Here is an 18682-nt window from a genome sequence, read left to right as displayed (position 1 = left end):
GCGTATGGATATAATCACCTGTGCATAATGCATGCTTTATGTGGGAATCCCAGGATGGTCACTGCACTTTTATTTTTAATAATGAAATGAAAGAAATTTAGAAACCTGTAAAAACAATCTCTCTCAACAAAGTATTTACAAAATAATACATCTCACTCATTTGTTTCATGACAACATTGTATCGCCTTAATTTATTAAATGTCAGACGTATGTAAACTTGAAGCATTTTTTGAGGTCACGATCAGCAGAGACAAGTGCCTTTTTTGACGCAAGGGCTGATGGGATATATTTTGGTTACCTCCGTTCGAAGTTCAGCGAGCTGCTAATAAAAAATGGACATGCCATCGGATTGTGCAGTAAGACGAAAGCAAAACATTTCAGATTTTCTGTTTTTGCATCGATGCGTGTCAACTATGGCAATGTAAATTAATCAACTGGTATCAGAATCGACGTGTCCTCGTGGAGTCATCTTCAGATCAGAAATCGGGCCTTGAAATGTAAGAAAATCCGACATTATAAAATAATTTAAAAATATTTGTTTTATTAAAAAAATTGTTTTGTTTATAAATCAATCATGCATGAACTGACAGAAAAATATGATGTCTATCGCATCGGTACTGTTTCCACTGGACATACTTTTATGTTCATTATTAGGCCTTTCTTTTAATTTAAAGTTACCACGTTTATTGCTATCTAGACCCAGAAACTAGGGCGCTGAATTCCTTTTTCGAAATTTTGACATTTTCAAAATGTCAAAGAAAATGTCGAAAAAGGAATACAGCGCCCCAGTTACTGGGTCTAATTGCTATCCAATCATGGGATGTGGGGATCTCTCTTGTGTGGTGGAGGTTAACTCTACTTTTGATTAGGTCTAGTTTTAGGGCTAGGCTTACCCTTGGTAGGGGCATTGAGGAAGCCCTCCATGGTAGGGGAGGGCCTACATGTAGATGGTAGAAACAAATAACGAGGTTCATTTCGCTATCAATCGTCTCCACGGTACGAACCATAGCTGATCATGTGAAAATTCTATTCTTTGATTAAGTCAATTTGAGACAATTTAGTGTAACGGACCTAGAAATTCTACTCTAAAGTAGAACATAGTTCTACCTAGGATCTAGATTCTAGAATGTCTGGGACTCTAATTCTAAAAAGTAGGTGGAATAGTGTGTTGATCAACCCAAACCATACTTCCCCCTTCTTCCTTGATAACCCTGGTTTGTTTACCTCAATGAGAAATCTCTTTTTGTAAAAATGAGTGAAAAAGTGGTGGCGCCATACGGAAAGTTAGGCCTATCCTTCTGAAATCACCATTATAATAACCTTTTTAAATGTTATTATTGAAGATATTGTGTTTATTAACTGTGAATTGATGTTCTTATTTCACTGTCAGTGGTTGTGCCAAAACAGCGTTACCAAAATGGACCTTAGCCTGACTGGATCCCAGATTTCCTCGATCAAAAGACCCAGCTCAGCAGGAAGCAGACCAGGGTCAAGCAATGGAGGCCGCCAGGGTACCAGTGGAGGTCGTACCACACCAAAGACATCCAATCATGTGCGGACCAGCAGTAGCCAGAGCAGCGTGGTTACCGGTGGGGGTCATGGGTCATCGGCAAGGAAACCAAGCCCAGGGAGAAGCCGACCAGAAAGGACAAACTCAACAAGTGTAAGGTTTTGTTTAGGAGACAAAGGTCAAGGTTGAAGGAGGGACATCAATGATTTCCCCATAACCACCATTAGAGCCCAATTTTATGGTTTCGCTAACCGCTAAATTCAGGGCCCAATTTCATAAAGATTTTAAGCACAACAATGCGCTAAACACAGAAAATCGTGCTTAGCAGCAGAAACAGGATATCTGGAAAAAATTCCATGAAGTTTACATTGTTGCATCTGGTGCCCCACTAAGATTTTGCTTAATACAAAGAAGTTTGCTAAGCAGTATTTTTGGCAGATTATGGAATTGTTTTTTTAAGTGCTTTCTAATTTCTCACATAGACAAACATGTTTTCATATTTTGTTTTGTTTATTTAATATTGTAGGGAGTAACCAACGGGCTGGCAATAAACTCCTCATCTTTGTCAAATGGAAGACACAAAAGAAGTAAGTAAAATTGAAAAACCATCCTCCATGAAATCCTGTAGTGAATGCATCTGCACCGTACACAGGTATTACTGTTCATTCTGTGCACAATTGCAGGCATATCCCAGCGCAGAACTCCCCACTGTTTCTGCTCTGGCTTCCCTTTCCTGCAGACAGAAAACACTTGTGACGTTGTATGACAATCAAGGGTTTTTATGCTTGATGGTCAAGTCACATTGTAAAGAAGGTATATTGTAGATGGCAAAGTTCCTTTGTTGAGTTTGAGTGTAGATTAATGCAATTCCCATTTAATTGTTTTCTCTTTAGATTTGGTTCAACAACAAAAAACATTTGTTGTACCCACTTGCCCCCCCCCCAAAAAAAAAAACCCAATCTAATCATGATACAAACTTGACCCCCCCCCAAAAAAACAAAACAAAAAAACAACCCAAAACAAGGACTGGAATAACCCCCCATATATCTGATCAATTAAAATCATACAATATGGTTTTGATTGATATAGGTGGACTATGCAAATCTGCAATAAAATCAACTCTCTGGATACACAGTACACACAAACTAGTTCTCTGCACCATGGGTGTCACCTTACACAACCCATCAGTTGAGTGGTTTCAAATGGTTGGTTAACTCACTGGTACATATAAATGTTACTTTAGGGACCTTTTAGATGAATACGCTTTCTGAAATTGTGCGTGAGTGGATCAAAGAAATAACTGCAAAACACAATTCGGTTTAAAATTAAAACAATGAAGCAAACATTTTAAAACATTGATTACTATGATTTGAATGGCCCTTAAAAATGTGATCCATCAAATAAATGGGGTACTGAAACAATATATGATATATGCTTTGTGTTAATTAGCCTCGAGTCATAATGCTGAGTTGAGTCATCGCAGTAATGCTAGTGAAGACAGTAGTAGAGCGTCAGCACGTAGCAGGGAAGCCCCAAGGTAAAGTGGCTATTAGGGACAGGTCACACAAGGCAATTTACAGGCAACCAGTTCCAGGCAATCTCAAGCAATGGCGTTCTCATTTGAATTTTCACATATTTTTCTTGGGGATCGTAAAACATTGTTTGAAAAATTTCCCATGTGTTACCAACTTGTCCAGTAGCATGCACTGCAGTTGGTTGCCTCTAAGTTGCCTGTAAAAATTTGCCCCATGTGACAAGGCCTTTAGAATCACCCAAAGGTTTTAGTCTCAATTCCAGCTGCCACCATTTTATCCCCTGATCATTGCAAGACAATTTTGAAGGGTTTTTAACTCTAATCTTCTCCTGCAAAATTCTCCCCAGGAACTGTCTGACTTTGTAGGATATTTATTTCACATAATGGGAAAGCTCCATCAGAGAATTTCTGAGTTGGGCCACAAAATGATGAGCAACTAATCTGACTAGGGCAATCCTACTGGTTTGTGCATGATCCAATTAAATCCACTGTTTGGAAAAGGAATTACATTGAGATAACAGGTGTGAGTTGCCAGAGGAGAATGATGTTTTAGTCTGGCCTCTTTAATGAAGCTTTCCTGTAATGTGTTTCATCTGTTAATTCTTGCTGAGAAGCCATGGATTCTCAGAAAAACCAACTTAATCAATGTACTAGCCAAGAACCTAATGGAGATAAGACAAAGAAGGAAGTTTTAGGTTTACATGGGGATGAAAAACCCCAGAGAATTATATCAGGGATCACCCACACAAGCAGGTAGGGAGTGCAAACCCAATCCAATTAGTGGGATTCGAACAGGGATCCAAGAGGAGGAAGGCGAGGAAAGAAACCACTCTGCCAACCCGACTGAGGAGTTAAATACCAATTTTCCTCCTAAAAGATATTTTCTTTTTTGTCCATGCAGTAGTAGCGCTACAGATTTCCTGGCCCTATTTGACAGCGGCCATCAGCCCGTCATCAAAAACCGATCCAGTAAACCCAAGAAGGCGTCAACTCGTAATCACTGGACTGAACCGGTGAGTTCTTTATCTTTCAAATTATCTGTATTTGTATTCTTCATGCTTTGCCCAAATACTTTCCCCCGTTTTTCCTAAATATTGGAGGGCAGTTGCCCCACCCTAGAGCTGTGTATTGAAAGGGCTGTGTGTTATTAAAGGGACCACTTTTCTTTGGTTCAAGTAGTTGCTGGGCACCTTTTTAGGTCCAAATGCAGCACATCCCAATAGTCTGGCATCCTGTTCGCCCATACGTTTTTTTCATAAAACAAAATGGCTTCATTTTGCAAGTTGTTGGACAACTCTCTCATTATACGACTGTGCCCTGCCCCCCTGGGTCGTACGCCGTTAACAATCAGTCTTTTGATCCAGTCCTTCCCCAAGATTTGATTTCTCTTGTACCTGATCATTTGAATCTTTAGGAAGTTTTTCGGATGTTGAGGTGGCTGCATTTGTATGGAATTTTGGTCTGTTTTTTTTAAATAATTTTTATTGTTTGCTATTTGTTGAAATTTAATGGAGTGTATACGTAATTTGTGCCTATGAACATCCTCATATGGAGATGACGCACAAGAAATTCAATAGATTGTTTTTATTATTAATTATAAGTCCATTTCATTTTACAGCCATCAGGAAGAGCCTTTGCTATCCCTTCTAGCGCAAGGAGCAGCAGCACCATCGACTCTTACACTCTCAACAGTGGACGGCATGACACTACCCGAGAAACACCCCGGGGTGCCCCCGCTCTACAACTCAATGCACACACCACGCTCCTGTCCAAACAGGAAAACCAAAAAACCTCTCCCCAGTCTGTGGACGCAATGCACTTGCTTAAAAACTCCATGAATACCAACAATACAAATTTAGACTCTACTCCGCCGGCAGCGGCCGGGGACGCCCAGCTGGTTAGCAGCTCAGAGAAGAATTTCAGAGCCTCCAGCCCTCGGAAAACAAGCAACACCACGAGTAAGCGGTTAGCACTTTCAACCCCCCGAGAAAATGACTCGAGAAACAGTGCTAGGTCTCCAAGACGAGACCAGGTTCCACTCTCGCCAACACATCCTGTTGCTGAGACTTATATAGAATCCGTTAACGAAGCAGCTGGTAAAATCCAGAGGTGGTATCGGACAAATGTTTCAAAGAGGCAGAGGGACGGCGAGGAGGAGATCAGGAAGATCTTGAATCAGAAGAGACGAGAGAGGGAGGAGCTGCTCCAACAGCAGCAGAAGGAGGAGGAAGCTGAGGTACGGCGAGAGGGGGATAAGAAGAGGAGTAGAGAGGAGAAGGCGAGGTTGGCGAGACATGCTGCGATAGAGGTGGGTTTATGAAGAGATACTTTCCTGTGGTGTGTCGTGGCCGAGCGGATAAGAACACTGGCCTCAAGCTCTGGTGTTACTGATCAGCAGAGTGGGGGTTTGAGTCCCAGTCGTGACACTTACCTTAAGAAAGGCAGTTAACCATTATTGGTGTGAACTTTGAATAGGACATAAAGCCTTTGGTCCCGTCTGTTGTGTAACCCAGTGCACTTATCAAGTAGAGAAGGGGTCTGCCTAAATGTTCTGGGTTGGATTGGCTGCATATTGCAGCACAGCACCTGCTATGAAGGAAGAGACCTCATACTTCAAAACAGAGCTCAACATTCTTGACAGAAAAAATACTGAGCACTTTGATGCGCCCATTGGGATGTGATAAAGCGCTAAAGGCCTATACGAACCAAGTATTATTATAATAAAAGTTATTATTAGTTTGATTCCACTGGTTTGGCCAATGCTTGTAACAGAAGCTCATATCGACATACTTCTCAGAAAAGACCAGCAAGAGTTTGGGAAAAATGATAATGCAGGTCTTTGTTATCTTTACAGGAGCTTCAGAAGAAACGAGAGGAGAAGGCAAAAGACATCCGTGAGAAGGCAGAAGAGGAGATCCGATACCTCCAAGCTAGCGGCAAGGTCTCCAAGAAGCCCGCTCCAAAGCCTCGACCACGAAGCTCTAGCAACTCCAGCAAGAAACAGCGAGGGGAATCTGTGAAGCCTCCTCCTGAGCAGGCGACAAGCAGTAGGACTCCAGATGAAATGATGGGGGCTGTGGGAGGGACTGTTCCACGACCGGCCACTGCTAGTAGTGTTGGCAGAAAGGTGGATGAAATATTTGATGTGAGTTTGGTTGAATTTTGAAACGGTGACAGTTTTTGTTTTAAAATTCAGTTTTCATTTGTAGTGTTTGGTACTGGTATTCTGTGTACTGCTGGAATAGATGTTTGTTTTTCTTATCACCTGGAATATCTAGTGAACTTAGGTCACTAGAAACAACTGTTTTGGGGGGCAAGATCAACAACAAAAATTAATCTAGAAATCCAAAAACTAATCCTGTGTGGGAAACTTGTTGGAAAGTTATTAAAAGATTTAATAGATGTTTAGTTTGCATTTGAGATCAGGAATATAAATTGTTGTTACTCTTACACAGATGCATGTGTATAAAACCTGCTCCTGACTTTCCGGAGTTCTGTGAAAAAGAAAAAAACTCAGGAAAATCACTTGGTCTATCAAGCACTGTGTAACTGGTACTTCCCCCCGAGTTCAATTAGGAAAAAAAATGGCAAATCACTCGATTGGGATTCAAATCCTGATTAAAAGATGTCAATAAACAGCAAATCCGAAAGTTTTTTCTTTATAATCTTCATCCAATAGGATCCGTCAACACATAGAACCCAACAAACTGAGGATGAACCATCAGGAACACCAAGTGTAGCTGCCACTAAGACCACCCTGACTGATCTCTTAGATACTCTAAAGCTACTTGAAGAACCGGTCAAAGTCCCTAGCCCTTCGGATAACAACAAGAAAGGACCAGCATGGTGTAAGAGTTGTTTTTAGATTTTAACTGCTTAATATTTTAGCTGATTTCTTAAAACATGCATTTTTCAAGCAGTATGAATAAGTGGGAAGAAATCTAATCCTCGGTGACTTCCAAATTTTGAACTCGGTTTCAGTTCGACATTTTCGACATTTATTTCATACTAATCTTTTCTAAATATAACATTACATACAAAAAACATAAGATAAAGATAAGTGAAATAATAAGCACAGAAGATGGAGGTGAAAGAGTTAATCTATGTATACCAAAATAAAAGAGAGTATGAGGCTGTTAGATTAAGCCAAGGCTTGTAGAAGACAGCCGAGACAGACAAACTACAAACATGCAGAAAAGACAAACAAATGACGCAGAACAAAACAGGGATAAAGCAAATGGCTGATCTTTCTGGTGAAGAAACCAAGGAACAATAAAAAAAAAAACTAGCACTGTGATCCATAGGCCTGAAGACTCATGTGCACTCTTAAAATCAAGCTACTTTCTTGTATAGTGCCTTTTACCTCATCCTCAAAATCCTAGTGGACATTGTGCAGTTTCCCACATTATAAAGAAGAACCTCTGAAGTTTTGTGGATATTTGTGTCGGTATTCCTCACAGGCAGTGACACCCTAAACCACATTTTCACGCCTCATTAACTTTTGATCAGATAAGAAGGATCTGCTCATTCCCAGATCAATGAGTAACAACCCAGCCGAGTTGTCATATATGCATGCTCTGGTCTGCTCCTAATGAGTGATTCACCTAATGCGACGGTGTGGAAGTACACTGTAAAATCAACCGATGGCAGCAAATGAAAAGGCTGTAAAAATTTGCCCAATCCTGGCCAAACATTTGAAAGAGTAGATAAAGGACTCGAAAGAAGAAACTGTAAAATCATACCACTGACTTGTACACCTTTAACCTCATCCTCAACTCCTAGTGGACATCCTGGATGATAGAGAAGAAGATGATGATGAAGATGCTCCAGCTCTGTCACATCGTCTGGCTGCAGAGAGACGGGAGGTGTACCTTTCAGCAGAGAACATCCAACAGATCTCCGGCAAACCCAAACCGAAACCAGCCGGACCGAAACCATCAGAGGGTGGACCTAAGGTTGGGTCCCAGCACGCTCTATTAACTGAGGATAAACTCATGTAAGAATGAAGGAAAATTTAGCTCTTTTGAGTTTTATAGCAAATAAAAAAGCAAGTGAACTTTGTGGTTCTGTTTGGAAGACAATAATATTGTAGCTTCAGTGCAAAAACTTATTTAGATTTTGCAAATTTTGAATCCTGACAAAGATTCTCCTTGTAAAAATGTTGTACCTCGCACGTGTTTTGATACAACATTTTGACAATTTTAAGCCAAAATAAAGATCCCTCAAGCACTACTAAGCAGCATCACCACCAGCAGACAAACTTTCTCCTGAAGACGAGCAAAGTATACTGTTTAAAACGTTAAGACCGAACCAGCACTTTTCAGAGCCAACACTCCCACAATAGATTTAATACATGGATGTACCCACAAGTTTACTCATTAGTCATACACGTAGTTAATTCTTATCTTGAAATTTCAGGAGTATCATGTCATTCCTTGATGAGGTAGACCAAGCAGATAAGGAGGAGATTGTCAGCCAAGTCATGCAGGTCAGTCAAACAGTCGAGTCCGTTTCTTTGGATATTGTCTTGTCTAGATGTGGGCAGAGTGCGGGTTCTTGTCTCGGTCTTGACACTTGTGTCCATTATTGCTTTGTCCTTGGGATGGGATGTAAAGCAGTAGGTCCTGTGTGTTTTGTAAGCCATGTAAAAGAACCCAGTGCACTTTATAGCGTTAAGAGAAGGGGTTCGCCCTGGTGTTTAGGCGTCGCGACGTTTACTTGTAAAACCTATTGCCCACCAAAGTGGTGAGCGTGGCACAGTCGCCGCGTGTGGCGTGCTTGCAAGGGGTCAATAAGAACCTAGTATTATCATGATTATTATTACTATTTATCAGTTTCAAGACCCTGAAGCCTCAGTCGTCAGTCAGTCCGTTCTGGTTGTACCCTCAGCGGCTGAGCTACAGAAACTTGAGCAGGCATCAGCGGCAGCTTCTGAAGTAACAAACACCGTCTTGTCTCAACGATTACAGCTGGATGAGAAAGACCGATCTGTCAAGATGCTACAGAAAGCCCTGGTAAGTGTGGATGACCAGGGCCCAAGTTCATAGAGCTGCTTAAGTGCAAAAAGTAGTTAAGCACAACATCATGTTTACCAGAATAAGTTACCAGCTAAACTATAATGTCGCATGTACAATTTGTGACTGGTATCCTGCTCATTTCTGCTTAGCAGAAAATTGTTGCGCTATATTGTGTGCTTAATATGTGCGCTATATAATATTATTATTAAAATTAACCTGTGAGGGTGTCTTTGTTTCTGTTGCAGAATCAGCAGCGTGAGTTGACTGTCCGTCACGCTAAGGAGCAAGAGAAAGAAATGAAGAAGAGACTAGGATTACAGAAGGAGGAATATGAGAACACTGTCAAGAGACATCTCTCATTTATTGATCAGGTGGGTATAGTTATTGATAAGATGGGTATAGTTATTGATTAGATGGTATAGTCATTGATAAGATAGGTATAGTTATTGATTAGATGGGTATATAGTTATTGAAAAGATGGGTATATAGTTATTGATAAGATGGGTATATAGTTATTGATAAGATGGGTACGTTTATTGATAAGATGGGTATATTTATTGATAAGATGGGTATAGTTATTGATCACATGGGTATAGTTATTGACCAAGTGGGTATCATTTTTGATTAATTGGGTATATTTTTATTATTTATTTTAAATCTAGTTAGTAGTATGGAACTAACAATGTTACTTTGTGTTTTTGATTGATGACAAAAGCTGATTGACGACAAGAAATCACTCAGTGAGAAATATGACACAGTGGTTCGGGACTTGAAGCAAGTGGACAAGAAATATTCTACAAAAATCAAAACAATGGAAGATACGTAAGTATTGACACTCAGGCCGGTATGCTTCATTCTTAAAGCCATTGGACCCTTTCGGTTCAGAAAAAAAAATAAAAGTTCACAGATTTACAAACAACTTACAGGGTTTACAGAAGGCAATGGTGAAAGACTTCTCTTGAAATATTATTCCATGAAATGCTTTACTTTTTGAGAAAACAGCAAAACAATATAAATTCTCGTTAACGAGAATTACGGATTTATTTTAAACACATGTCATGACACGGCGAAACGCGCGGAAACAATGGTGGGTTTTTCCGTTGTTTTCTCCCGACTCCGATGACCGATTGAGCCTAAATTTTCACAGGTTTGCTATTTGCTATAGAAGTTGTGGTACACAAAGTGTGGGCCTTGGACAACACTGTTTACCGAAAGGGTCCAATGGCTTTAAAAGGGCAAAGGGCATCAAGGAATTTTCGCTTTGGTAAGGGGCGTAACCCCAAGACCCAGAATCATATGATTCAGACTTTGCTTCGAGCCCAACTCTTTTATTTTGCCTTTTACGATTCTCAATGGCAAATGTCCCAAACTTTGACTCGCCAGTATGGACATGGACTCCATGTGTGTGACTCATGACTCGAAATTTGACTTGACCCAAAGAGTCAGACTCAACATTGAGAACTCAGACTTGAATCTGAGGATTGAGGAATTAAATGCAAGTCTGCCCAAGACTACCCTCTGTCTATGACACTTTGACAGTAAACGTGTTTGTGTTTTTTGGCAGACATAACTCAGAGTTGCAGAAAGTGAAAGACGTCCAAGCAGCTGCAGAGAAGATAAGGCGGGAAAAATGGATTGATGAGAAGACTAAGAAAATCAAGGTAAAAAAAGGTCACAAAAAAAGCATCTCTAGAAGTTGCAATGGTTCTGAAAAAAGAACCAGCTGTATTTGGTTGAACGAAGATAAATTGACTCAAGGGAGGACTTGAACCTGCAACATGCTTGGGCTACCAACTGGGCAATTTGTCATTAAAAAATGAATGAATAAAATAAACACTGGTCTTTGAAAAATTACCAATGTTGGCTGTGAGATGTAATGATTTGGTTTGTAATTTGTTGTTACTCTTACATACAACCACAAGTATAAAGCACTGTTCAGTACTTTCTCAAGTTCTGTGAAAAAAATCCACAAAAAAAATCACTCGGGTTGGATTCAAACCAATGACCTTTGCATTGCTAGAGCAGATGTCTTACCACTAGACCACCGAGCTAGCTTGGTGGTAAAAGACGTGTGTTAGCAGCGGGTACCGCCGCGATTTAATAGTTGTATTTTTTTCATTATTTTGGGACCATTTGGTTGTTTTGCATAAATAGATTTGTCTCCTCTGCCGTTTCAGGAAATTACGGTTAAGGGTTTAGAGCCTGAGATTCAGCGGCTTATTGCCAGCCACAAGGGTGAGATTAAGAAGATCAAAGCCATCCATGAGGCTGAGTTGTTGCAATCAGAGGAGAGGGCTGGAGGGAAGTATGTACGACACATTGAAGAGCTAAGAGATCAGCTGGCTGAAGAGAAAGAAGCGGCTTGTGCACGGGAACGAGATCTTGCAAAGACAAGGTGGGAAAGAAATACTAAAATGCTATATTCAATACCAAGAAATATTTGAGGCACTTGAAATGCATTTTAAAAATAGGGGTGAGAGTCAATGTTGACATAAAAAGGCTGAAACTGGAATCCAGATCTTAGGAGGTATGTTTAAATGATGCATAAATCATGGAGTTATAGATTCCAAGGAGCAACTGGGAACACACAGGTGTGCATAAGTAATATTCTTACAAAAAATGTCAAGCCCCGCAAGGTTTAATGAGATACATGTAGAATTAAAAGAAGATGGAGTTTTGAGGAAATTTGTCAAGTTTGTGAAATCCATGTCTCCTCTATCTTGCAGATATGAGAAGCAACTTGAGCAGGAGGAGGCAGCGTACCAGCAGCAGAGGAGACGGCTCTATGCAGACATACAAGAGGAGAAAGAAAGACTGGCTGATCAGGCCAAGAGACAACGGCAAGAGATGGATAGGCTGACACTACAGATGGAAGATAATAACCGCAAAGGACTGGGAGCCATGAAGGAAGAGTTTGAACAGGCTAGGGATGAGCAAGAACGAAGACACAGGGTGGGTACATGAACGAAGGCAAAGGGTGGGTGTAGGAACAAAGGCAAAGGGTGGGTACAGAAACGAAGGCACTTGGTGGGTGGGTACAGAAATGAAGGCACTTGGTGGGTGGGTACAGAAACGAAGGCACTTGGTGGGTGGGTACAGAAACGAAGGCACTTGGTGGGTGGGTACAGAAACGAAGGCACAGGGTTGGTGCTGGAACAAAGGCACAGGGTGGGTACAGAAACGAAGGTACTGGGTGGGTGGGTATAGGAACAAAGGCACAGGATGGGTACAGAAACGAAGGTACTGGGTGGGTGGGTACAGGAACAAAGGCACAGGATGGGTACAGGAACAAAGGCACAGGGTGGGTACAGGGGGAAGCCAGTGAAGGTGATCAGTGAAGGAATTTTTTTTGAACGGACCAAGAAAGAGTAAGAATACATTAGCCCTTTACTTGTTTGTATTTTCAGGCTGAGGTTCGAGAGCTCGAGGAGAGACTGAAGATTGAAAAAGAAGCCTGGGAAGAAAATTACATGAAGAAACAGGTACATATCTATTAATAACGTGTTTGCCAGCCAGCAAATAAGTTGCTTAAAAGCAGCATAAATATAATTGAGCCCAGCACTTGAGAAAGACGATCAGAGCATACGTTGAGACGTCGAAACGTTGAGATGAAACCAACAGTTCTTTTCAGGAGCAACCCAACTCATGAGATAGTCATATGGTGTTACCGCAATCCTTTCCCTATCGAATTTACACCATGCAAAGTTTCAAATCCTACTTGTCATTACTTGTTTTCTCTTATGCCAGGAAACCTGGCTGTTGTCCAAGGAGCGTGAGTTGAAGGAACACGTCCGTAAGGACCGAGATAAGGAGATTGAGCTAGTGATTACCAGACTTGAAGATGATGCGGCTACGGCTAGAGAAGAATGCGAGAGAGCTGCAGAAAACAGAGTCAAGTAAGTTCTAGAGAATTCTTGCAGCCAATTTCACGAAACGCTAGGATTAATCGAGTTAGGACAAGTAACTAGTCCTAACTTAGGATTAATCTTAAGGTTTACATGTTACAGTGCAAGGCTGGGACTCGTCCTAAGTCCTAAGATTAATCCTTAGTTAGGAAGAGTTGGGTGAAATCGACGTTGGATTGTTCTTTGGGTCAAAATATAACTTCTCAATATTTAATTGTTTGTTACAGTGAGACAAGGGTAGTTGGTAAAGTTGTGTTATAAGAAGTCATGTTAAAGCATGTTATAATCGCAACAGAACAAAGTGCTACTGGTGCTTGTGAAAAGGCCTTAAAGGCACTGGACACTATTGGTAAATGTCAAAGACCAGTCTTCTCCCTTGGTGTATCTCAACATATGCATAGAATAACAAACCTGTGAAAATTAATCATATTGAAAAAAAAAAAACTCTTGTCACACGAAGTTGTGTGCTTTCAGATGCTTGATTTTGAGACCTCAAATTCTAAATCTGAGGTCTCGAAATCAAATTCGTGGAAAATTATTTTTTCTCGAAAACTACATTACTTCAGAGGGAGCCGTTTTTTACAATGTTTTATACTGCCAACCTCTCCCCATTACTTGTTACCAAGTAAGGTTTTATGCTAATAATTATTTTGAGTAATTACCAATAGTGTCCACAGCCTTTAAGGCAAAGTATACATTTGGAACCTTTCATTTGTTTTAATCCTATATATGTTTTTAATACACAATCAAGTTAACCTGTGAAAATTTCATTTCAAAATGTGGTATTGTTTTTGAGATATGGCCGGAAATCTGAAGCGGTTATGTCCACTCGGGAAAAGTAATCTGTAATCGGAAAACACAATCTGAGAAATATTTCACAGATTAACATTTTTAGAATTATATTTCTCTAAACCACATTCCTTTAAAGGGAATTAGTTTTCAAAATTTTACCATTTATCAACAGCTGCAGTGCTTCTTAAAAAAGGAACATTTATGTTCATTAGTTTACTGTGCTTAGATGCTTCTGCATTAGCACTTTACAAATGTCTGTTATTATTGTTATTATTATAAAGGAGGATACGTGATAAGTACGAGGCTGAGCTGAGAGAGATTGAACTCTCGGAGAGAAACACTCAAGATAGATATAATGATATGAAGGCAAGACTCGCTGACGTTGAAGGAGAGACCATCAGACTGAAGGGACTGATGAAACAGAAAGAGCAAGAAGTGCAAGACGTTAAGAAGGTTAGAGTTGAGTTACTTAAAGTCTGACTGACCCTAAGGTTCGAGATTATGACAGGCCTCGAAACAACCCATGGCACCCACAGCAATTGCCATGGTGCCATGTGATTTTGCTGTGTACCCTTTGCAAAGTTCCAATACAAATTAACATTTCCTCATAGTGTGCCCCTTACCACTAGGGAACTTGTAGTCTTGGTTCAAGACTCTCCTGGATTTGTCACAAGCAGTCGCGCTATCACCCAAAATGCGCTATCAACCACGAACCGCTATCACCCGAGAACTGCTATCACAGGAGAGTCTTGGCACATTCGTTCAATCTCCCCCCAAAATCGGGGGGAAACATAATGCGCGTGCGTCTGTTTCCCGCAGAGCCCGCCCCTTCATTTTTGGGGGGAGATTTAACGAATGTGCCAAGACTCTCCTGTGATAGCGGTTCGTGGTTGATAGCGCGTTGGGGGTGATAGCGCGCCCTTTTGTGACAAATCCAGGAGAGTCTTGAACCAAGACTAGGGAAATTGCTGTGCCCGTTCAAGGCCTGAATAATAATACCAATAGTAATTTTCTTGTAATAAATATAGCGCTTTATGACACCCTAGTGCACCTGAAAGTGCTACAAGGTATGCAGAGCTATGTTTGAAATATAAGACATACGCTGCAAGCACCTTGTCTTAAAACTGTTAGTGTACTGGGTTCTTTTACATGCATTGCACAAAACACAGGACCTGTCTGTCCAAGCTGTCTGTCCAATCTGTCTGTCCAATCTGTCTGTCCAATCTGTCTGTCCAATCTGTCTGTCCAATCTGTCTGTCCAAGCTGTCTGTCCAATCTGAAGGAGGAAGAAATATTGGTTAAGAGTCTTGATTAAGTGTCATGACCAGGTCTAAAAACAGACTACATATGTGGGCTTTACTTCACATCAATTGTTACCAAACTCAAAAACCCTTTCAAAAGGAACATGTACGGATAAGCAACAACAAACATGAGGGGAACTGGTCCGAAGCGGGATTCAAACTAGGTCCACAGAGGTCAAAGATAGATATAATGATATGAAGGCAAGACTCGCTGATGTAGATGGAGAGACCATCAGGCTGAAAGGACTGATGAAACAGAAAGAACTGGGTCCACAGAGGTTTAACGGCAGGTCAGAAACTGCTAAGCCTACCTAAACCCCCATAATGACAATTCATCATGCAATGACTTTTGTATCTTTGTGATAAAGAGCTCAGGGTGTCACATATTCCACTTAACAAACTCATGGCTCACCAAAAATGGAACAATTTCAAAAATTTGTTTGCAGATATGCGACCGTCTCACCAATGAGCGCAACAATGTTCAGGACGTGATTAGGCAGGAGTTTGCCGATCGACTCGTAGCGACCGAAGAAGAAAACAAGAGGTTGAAGAATGAGATGTCGGAGATGAGGGCGCGCCATAAACTGGAGCTGTCTCGTATCAAAGAGAGCAAGGATGAAGAAATGGAAGAAGTGCATAAGAGGTGAGAAATAAGGGCTGATTCAGGCATTTAATAAGAGATGAGAGAAACTTAAAGAAGTAGCTTCAAAAAGTAACCAAAAAAAAGAAACTGGAAAGAGTAATCAGAAAAATCAACTGCAAAAAGTAAACAAGTTTAAAGTTTACAAAAGGAAAAAAGGTAGTGTGAAAAAAAGAAAGTAATTAAGAGTGTTAGGGGGGTATGGGGTTGTCCTTACTTAGGACTGGTCCTTCCGAGTAATTAAAAGTAAAGGCTAGTCCTAAGTTAGGATGAGCAACTCGTCCCAACTCGAGATGAGATTAGTCTTATTAACTCTCTGTGTAATCATGGACCCACTGGAGAAGTCAACCCTCCTACTGTTTGACCATTCCATATCATGCACCATGGTTTTGAGTGATGGATAAACTATGCCAGCATGCAAAATTATATCATAGGTTTGTTATTCCATGTATATGGTTGATAACAAAACATGAGAACTTGGACTATTTGTCAGCTATATCAATAACGTCTGCACAGTGAAAACAAATCTACAATTCCACGCCATAACATTGTTCTGGTGATTTCTAACAGAGTCAAGCAAGCCATCGTCAAGAAGGAAGAAACAGTGAGCCAGTTGAAGCAACAACATGCAGCTGCCGTTAAGAGAGCAGACCATCTAGAGTCACTACTAGAACAGCAACGGAAACAGCTCATTAAGAAATGATCCAACAAGGCACAACACACCAATCAAGGCATGTTTGAACACGCCAATCAAGGCATGTTTGACTCGACCAGGAACGCACAACACGCCAATCAAGGCATGTTTGACTCAACCAGGAACGCACAAATGGATCACGATGCTAAATAAGCTTTGTGAAACATTCAACCAGGGAAATACATTTTTGCCAAAACGTATGCTGCCATATTAAAAAAGGTGTTTGATAGCATAAGTGTCTACGTCACAGAATAATCGTCGCTGCTCAATCATGGGTGATTTGTGTATGAACACTGTTTTGTCGGGTGACGCTTGTTCCACGACATTTGCGCAATCTCATTTATAGTGACTCGAGTGTTAGTTTTCTCCTTGATCCTGACAGGTTCTGTCGCAGCGCAAGCAAAACGCAGGTCGACCTGAGGTCCGCTTTAAATATTTTGAAAGGAGGTTTTTACTTTCTTAAGATCAGGTTTTGTTTTTCGGCTAAGGGGGACCCAGAATCCTCCCACAAGTCTTTCATTTGTCAAGTGCCGTCCGATGCATTGTTTATTACAGAACACAACACTATTTACCGCCCCTCAAATTCTCCATCTTGTGTGATATTGCCATGGGGAGTTGGAGGACAAATACTTACCAATCCTCGCGTACTTAAACTCTTACTATCGGTAATAATAAATGCTCAAAGCAGTGCAATTGGTAATATAAACCTTAGCTACTTAATCTTATTTACTAAGTTCTGTTGCTACATTATTATGGAAATAAGCAGGACTAGAGTCACAGGTGACATGAGCATGGTGAGCCTGGTCACATATGGTATACGAGAGATGCTTTTTGGGATGGTAACCTTATTCTGTGCTAAATCTTACATGTACTTACAACTGTACAAGGGTCCGTCTTTTTTTGTCTTCACAATTTTGAAACCTTAAAAAGCTGGGCATTTTAGGTCCATAATTAAGACCGGTACACAACTCATGCTAAGCACTACATAATATTAAGGGGAAAAAAAACACGAGATTTTGATTGATTTGGGTAAGCACTATGATAGCATACATGTACCACAAAGCAACACAAAGTGGAAGGAATACCATCGGACTACATTTATGGGATCAATGCTTGAAGAAATAAAATGTGTTTTAAAAGTTGTTATATATTTATTCCATATACTTGTTCTTTGGTTTTTGTTTATGTCCCAGTAGTCCACTAGAAAATGTCCCTTCATTGAGATTAAAGAGTCAGTAACGGTGATGCCAAAATCAGATGTAACTAAATCACACTGTCATTAAATAAGTCACAAAGTTTATCCGAAGGAACAAATATTTTAACTGTAACCATTTCACTGTCCAAACTGCTGCTGTTATAATTGTATTTTTGATGCAGCCTTTTTGCTTAATTTTCGTCTTTGATGCAATACTTGTTATTTATGGGCAGCCTGTTTATGGGAATGGTTAAATATGGGATTCTGCAAAATTATCACAAGCTTAGGTAGTCAAAACAGTTTAACGATTTGTGTAGACCTTATACATTGACAAAAATGAGCGAAGTACCAGTCACTAGTAGTTTACGTGACTTGGCTGGTAACCTGTTCTTGCTAAGCAGCTTTGTGGGAAAGGTAATATCTAAGTCCAGAAATATACAGGGAGGGACTAGTATGCAAGTTTATTTTTTGTTGTGTAACATTTTACTTTATAGTACGACACATTTTATGTGGATACGGTGTGTGCATAGAGTCTATAATGCTGTGGCTATTGTACAGTATTCTTATATTTTTTAATTCACATGCATGACATGAGCCGATTAAAGTGTGTTGCATTAAGTCTTTGACATAACGTTTTTTTTAATTATCAATTTATACCCTTGGTAAAGAGAAGCAATTTTAGTAATGTATCTTGCTCAAGGACACAAGTGCCACGACCGGGATTTGAACCCACATCCCGATAATTTAATCACCAGAACTTGAATTCGAAGCTCTTAACCACTTAGCCATACACCCTAACAAACCACTCAAAAAGCCGAACAGTGGAAATGAACAGTCAATGTGTATTCACTGAGCTATGCCCATGCGCTTCATAGATGTACGTCACCATGATGATAATAAGAGCACACTTGTCAAAATTTTGTTTATTTGTAAATATATTTAAATATGGATCCTTATATTATCAGCTGTAAATATGAAAAGGTGTTTGTAGAATGGTAGACGGTAAATAACTTATAATTTGTAAATATCAGAGGTTGTGTTTCTGTCTGCTATAAAAGTTAAAAAACGAAACGCTGAAGTTGTCCTGTCAACAT

The 18682-nt window shown here is 40.3% G+C and overlaps 1 protein-coding gene across 1 annotated transcript; it reads left to right on the top strand.

The window, feature by feature from the left end:
- The first annotated feature begins 63 nt into the window (after window positions 1-63).
- Window positions 64-18659, top strand: LOC117292559 (centrosomal protein of 131 kDa-like). Its single transcript, XM_033774660.1, has 21 exons — window positions 64-497; window positions 1391-1663; window positions 2037-2097; window positions 2960-3047; window positions 3946-4057; window positions 4663-5352; window positions 5899-6189; window positions 6724-6892; window positions 7827-8040; window positions 8463-8532; window positions 8879-9058; window positions 9307-9432; window positions 9777-9883; window positions 10626-10722; window positions 11239-11456; window positions 11788-12013; window positions 12469-12543; window positions 12809-12957; window positions 14040-14211; window positions 15506-15702; window positions 16270-18659. Exons 2-21 carry the CDS (start codon window positions 1418-1420, stop codon window positions 16400-16402), a joined length of 3621 nt encoding a protein of 1206 aa, XP_033630551.1. The 5' UTR covers window positions 64-497; window positions 1391-1417; the 3' UTR covers window positions 16403-18659.
- Window positions 18660-18682: the final 23 nt, after the last annotated feature.

This window comes from Asterias rubens, chromosome 7 (assembly GCF_902459465.1).
Source record: "Asterias rubens chromosome 7, eAstRub1.3, whole genome shotgun sequence".
In the NCBI taxonomy this organism is placed as follows: Eukaryota; Metazoa; Echinodermata; class Asteroidea; order Forcipulatida; family Asteriidae; genus Asterias; species Asterias rubens.
Note: the sequence above shows the minus strand (reverse complement) of the source record. Positions and strands in the feature narration are given on the sequence as shown.

Excerpts from the sequence above, each read along its gene's own strand:
- LOC117292559 (XM_033774660.1), top strand. The coding sequence starts at position 1,418 with ATGGACCTTAGCCTGACTGGATCCCAGATTTCCTCGATCAAAAGACCC. Across the intron at positions 4,058-4,662 it reads GTAATCACTGGACTGAACCG|CCATCAGGAAGAGCCTTTGC; the intron begins GTGAGTTCTTTA and ends TTCATTTTACAG. Across the intron at positions 12,544-12,808 it reads AAAATTACATGAAGAAACAG|GAAACCTGGCTGTTGTCCAA; the intron begins GTACATATCTAT and ends CTCTTATGCCAG.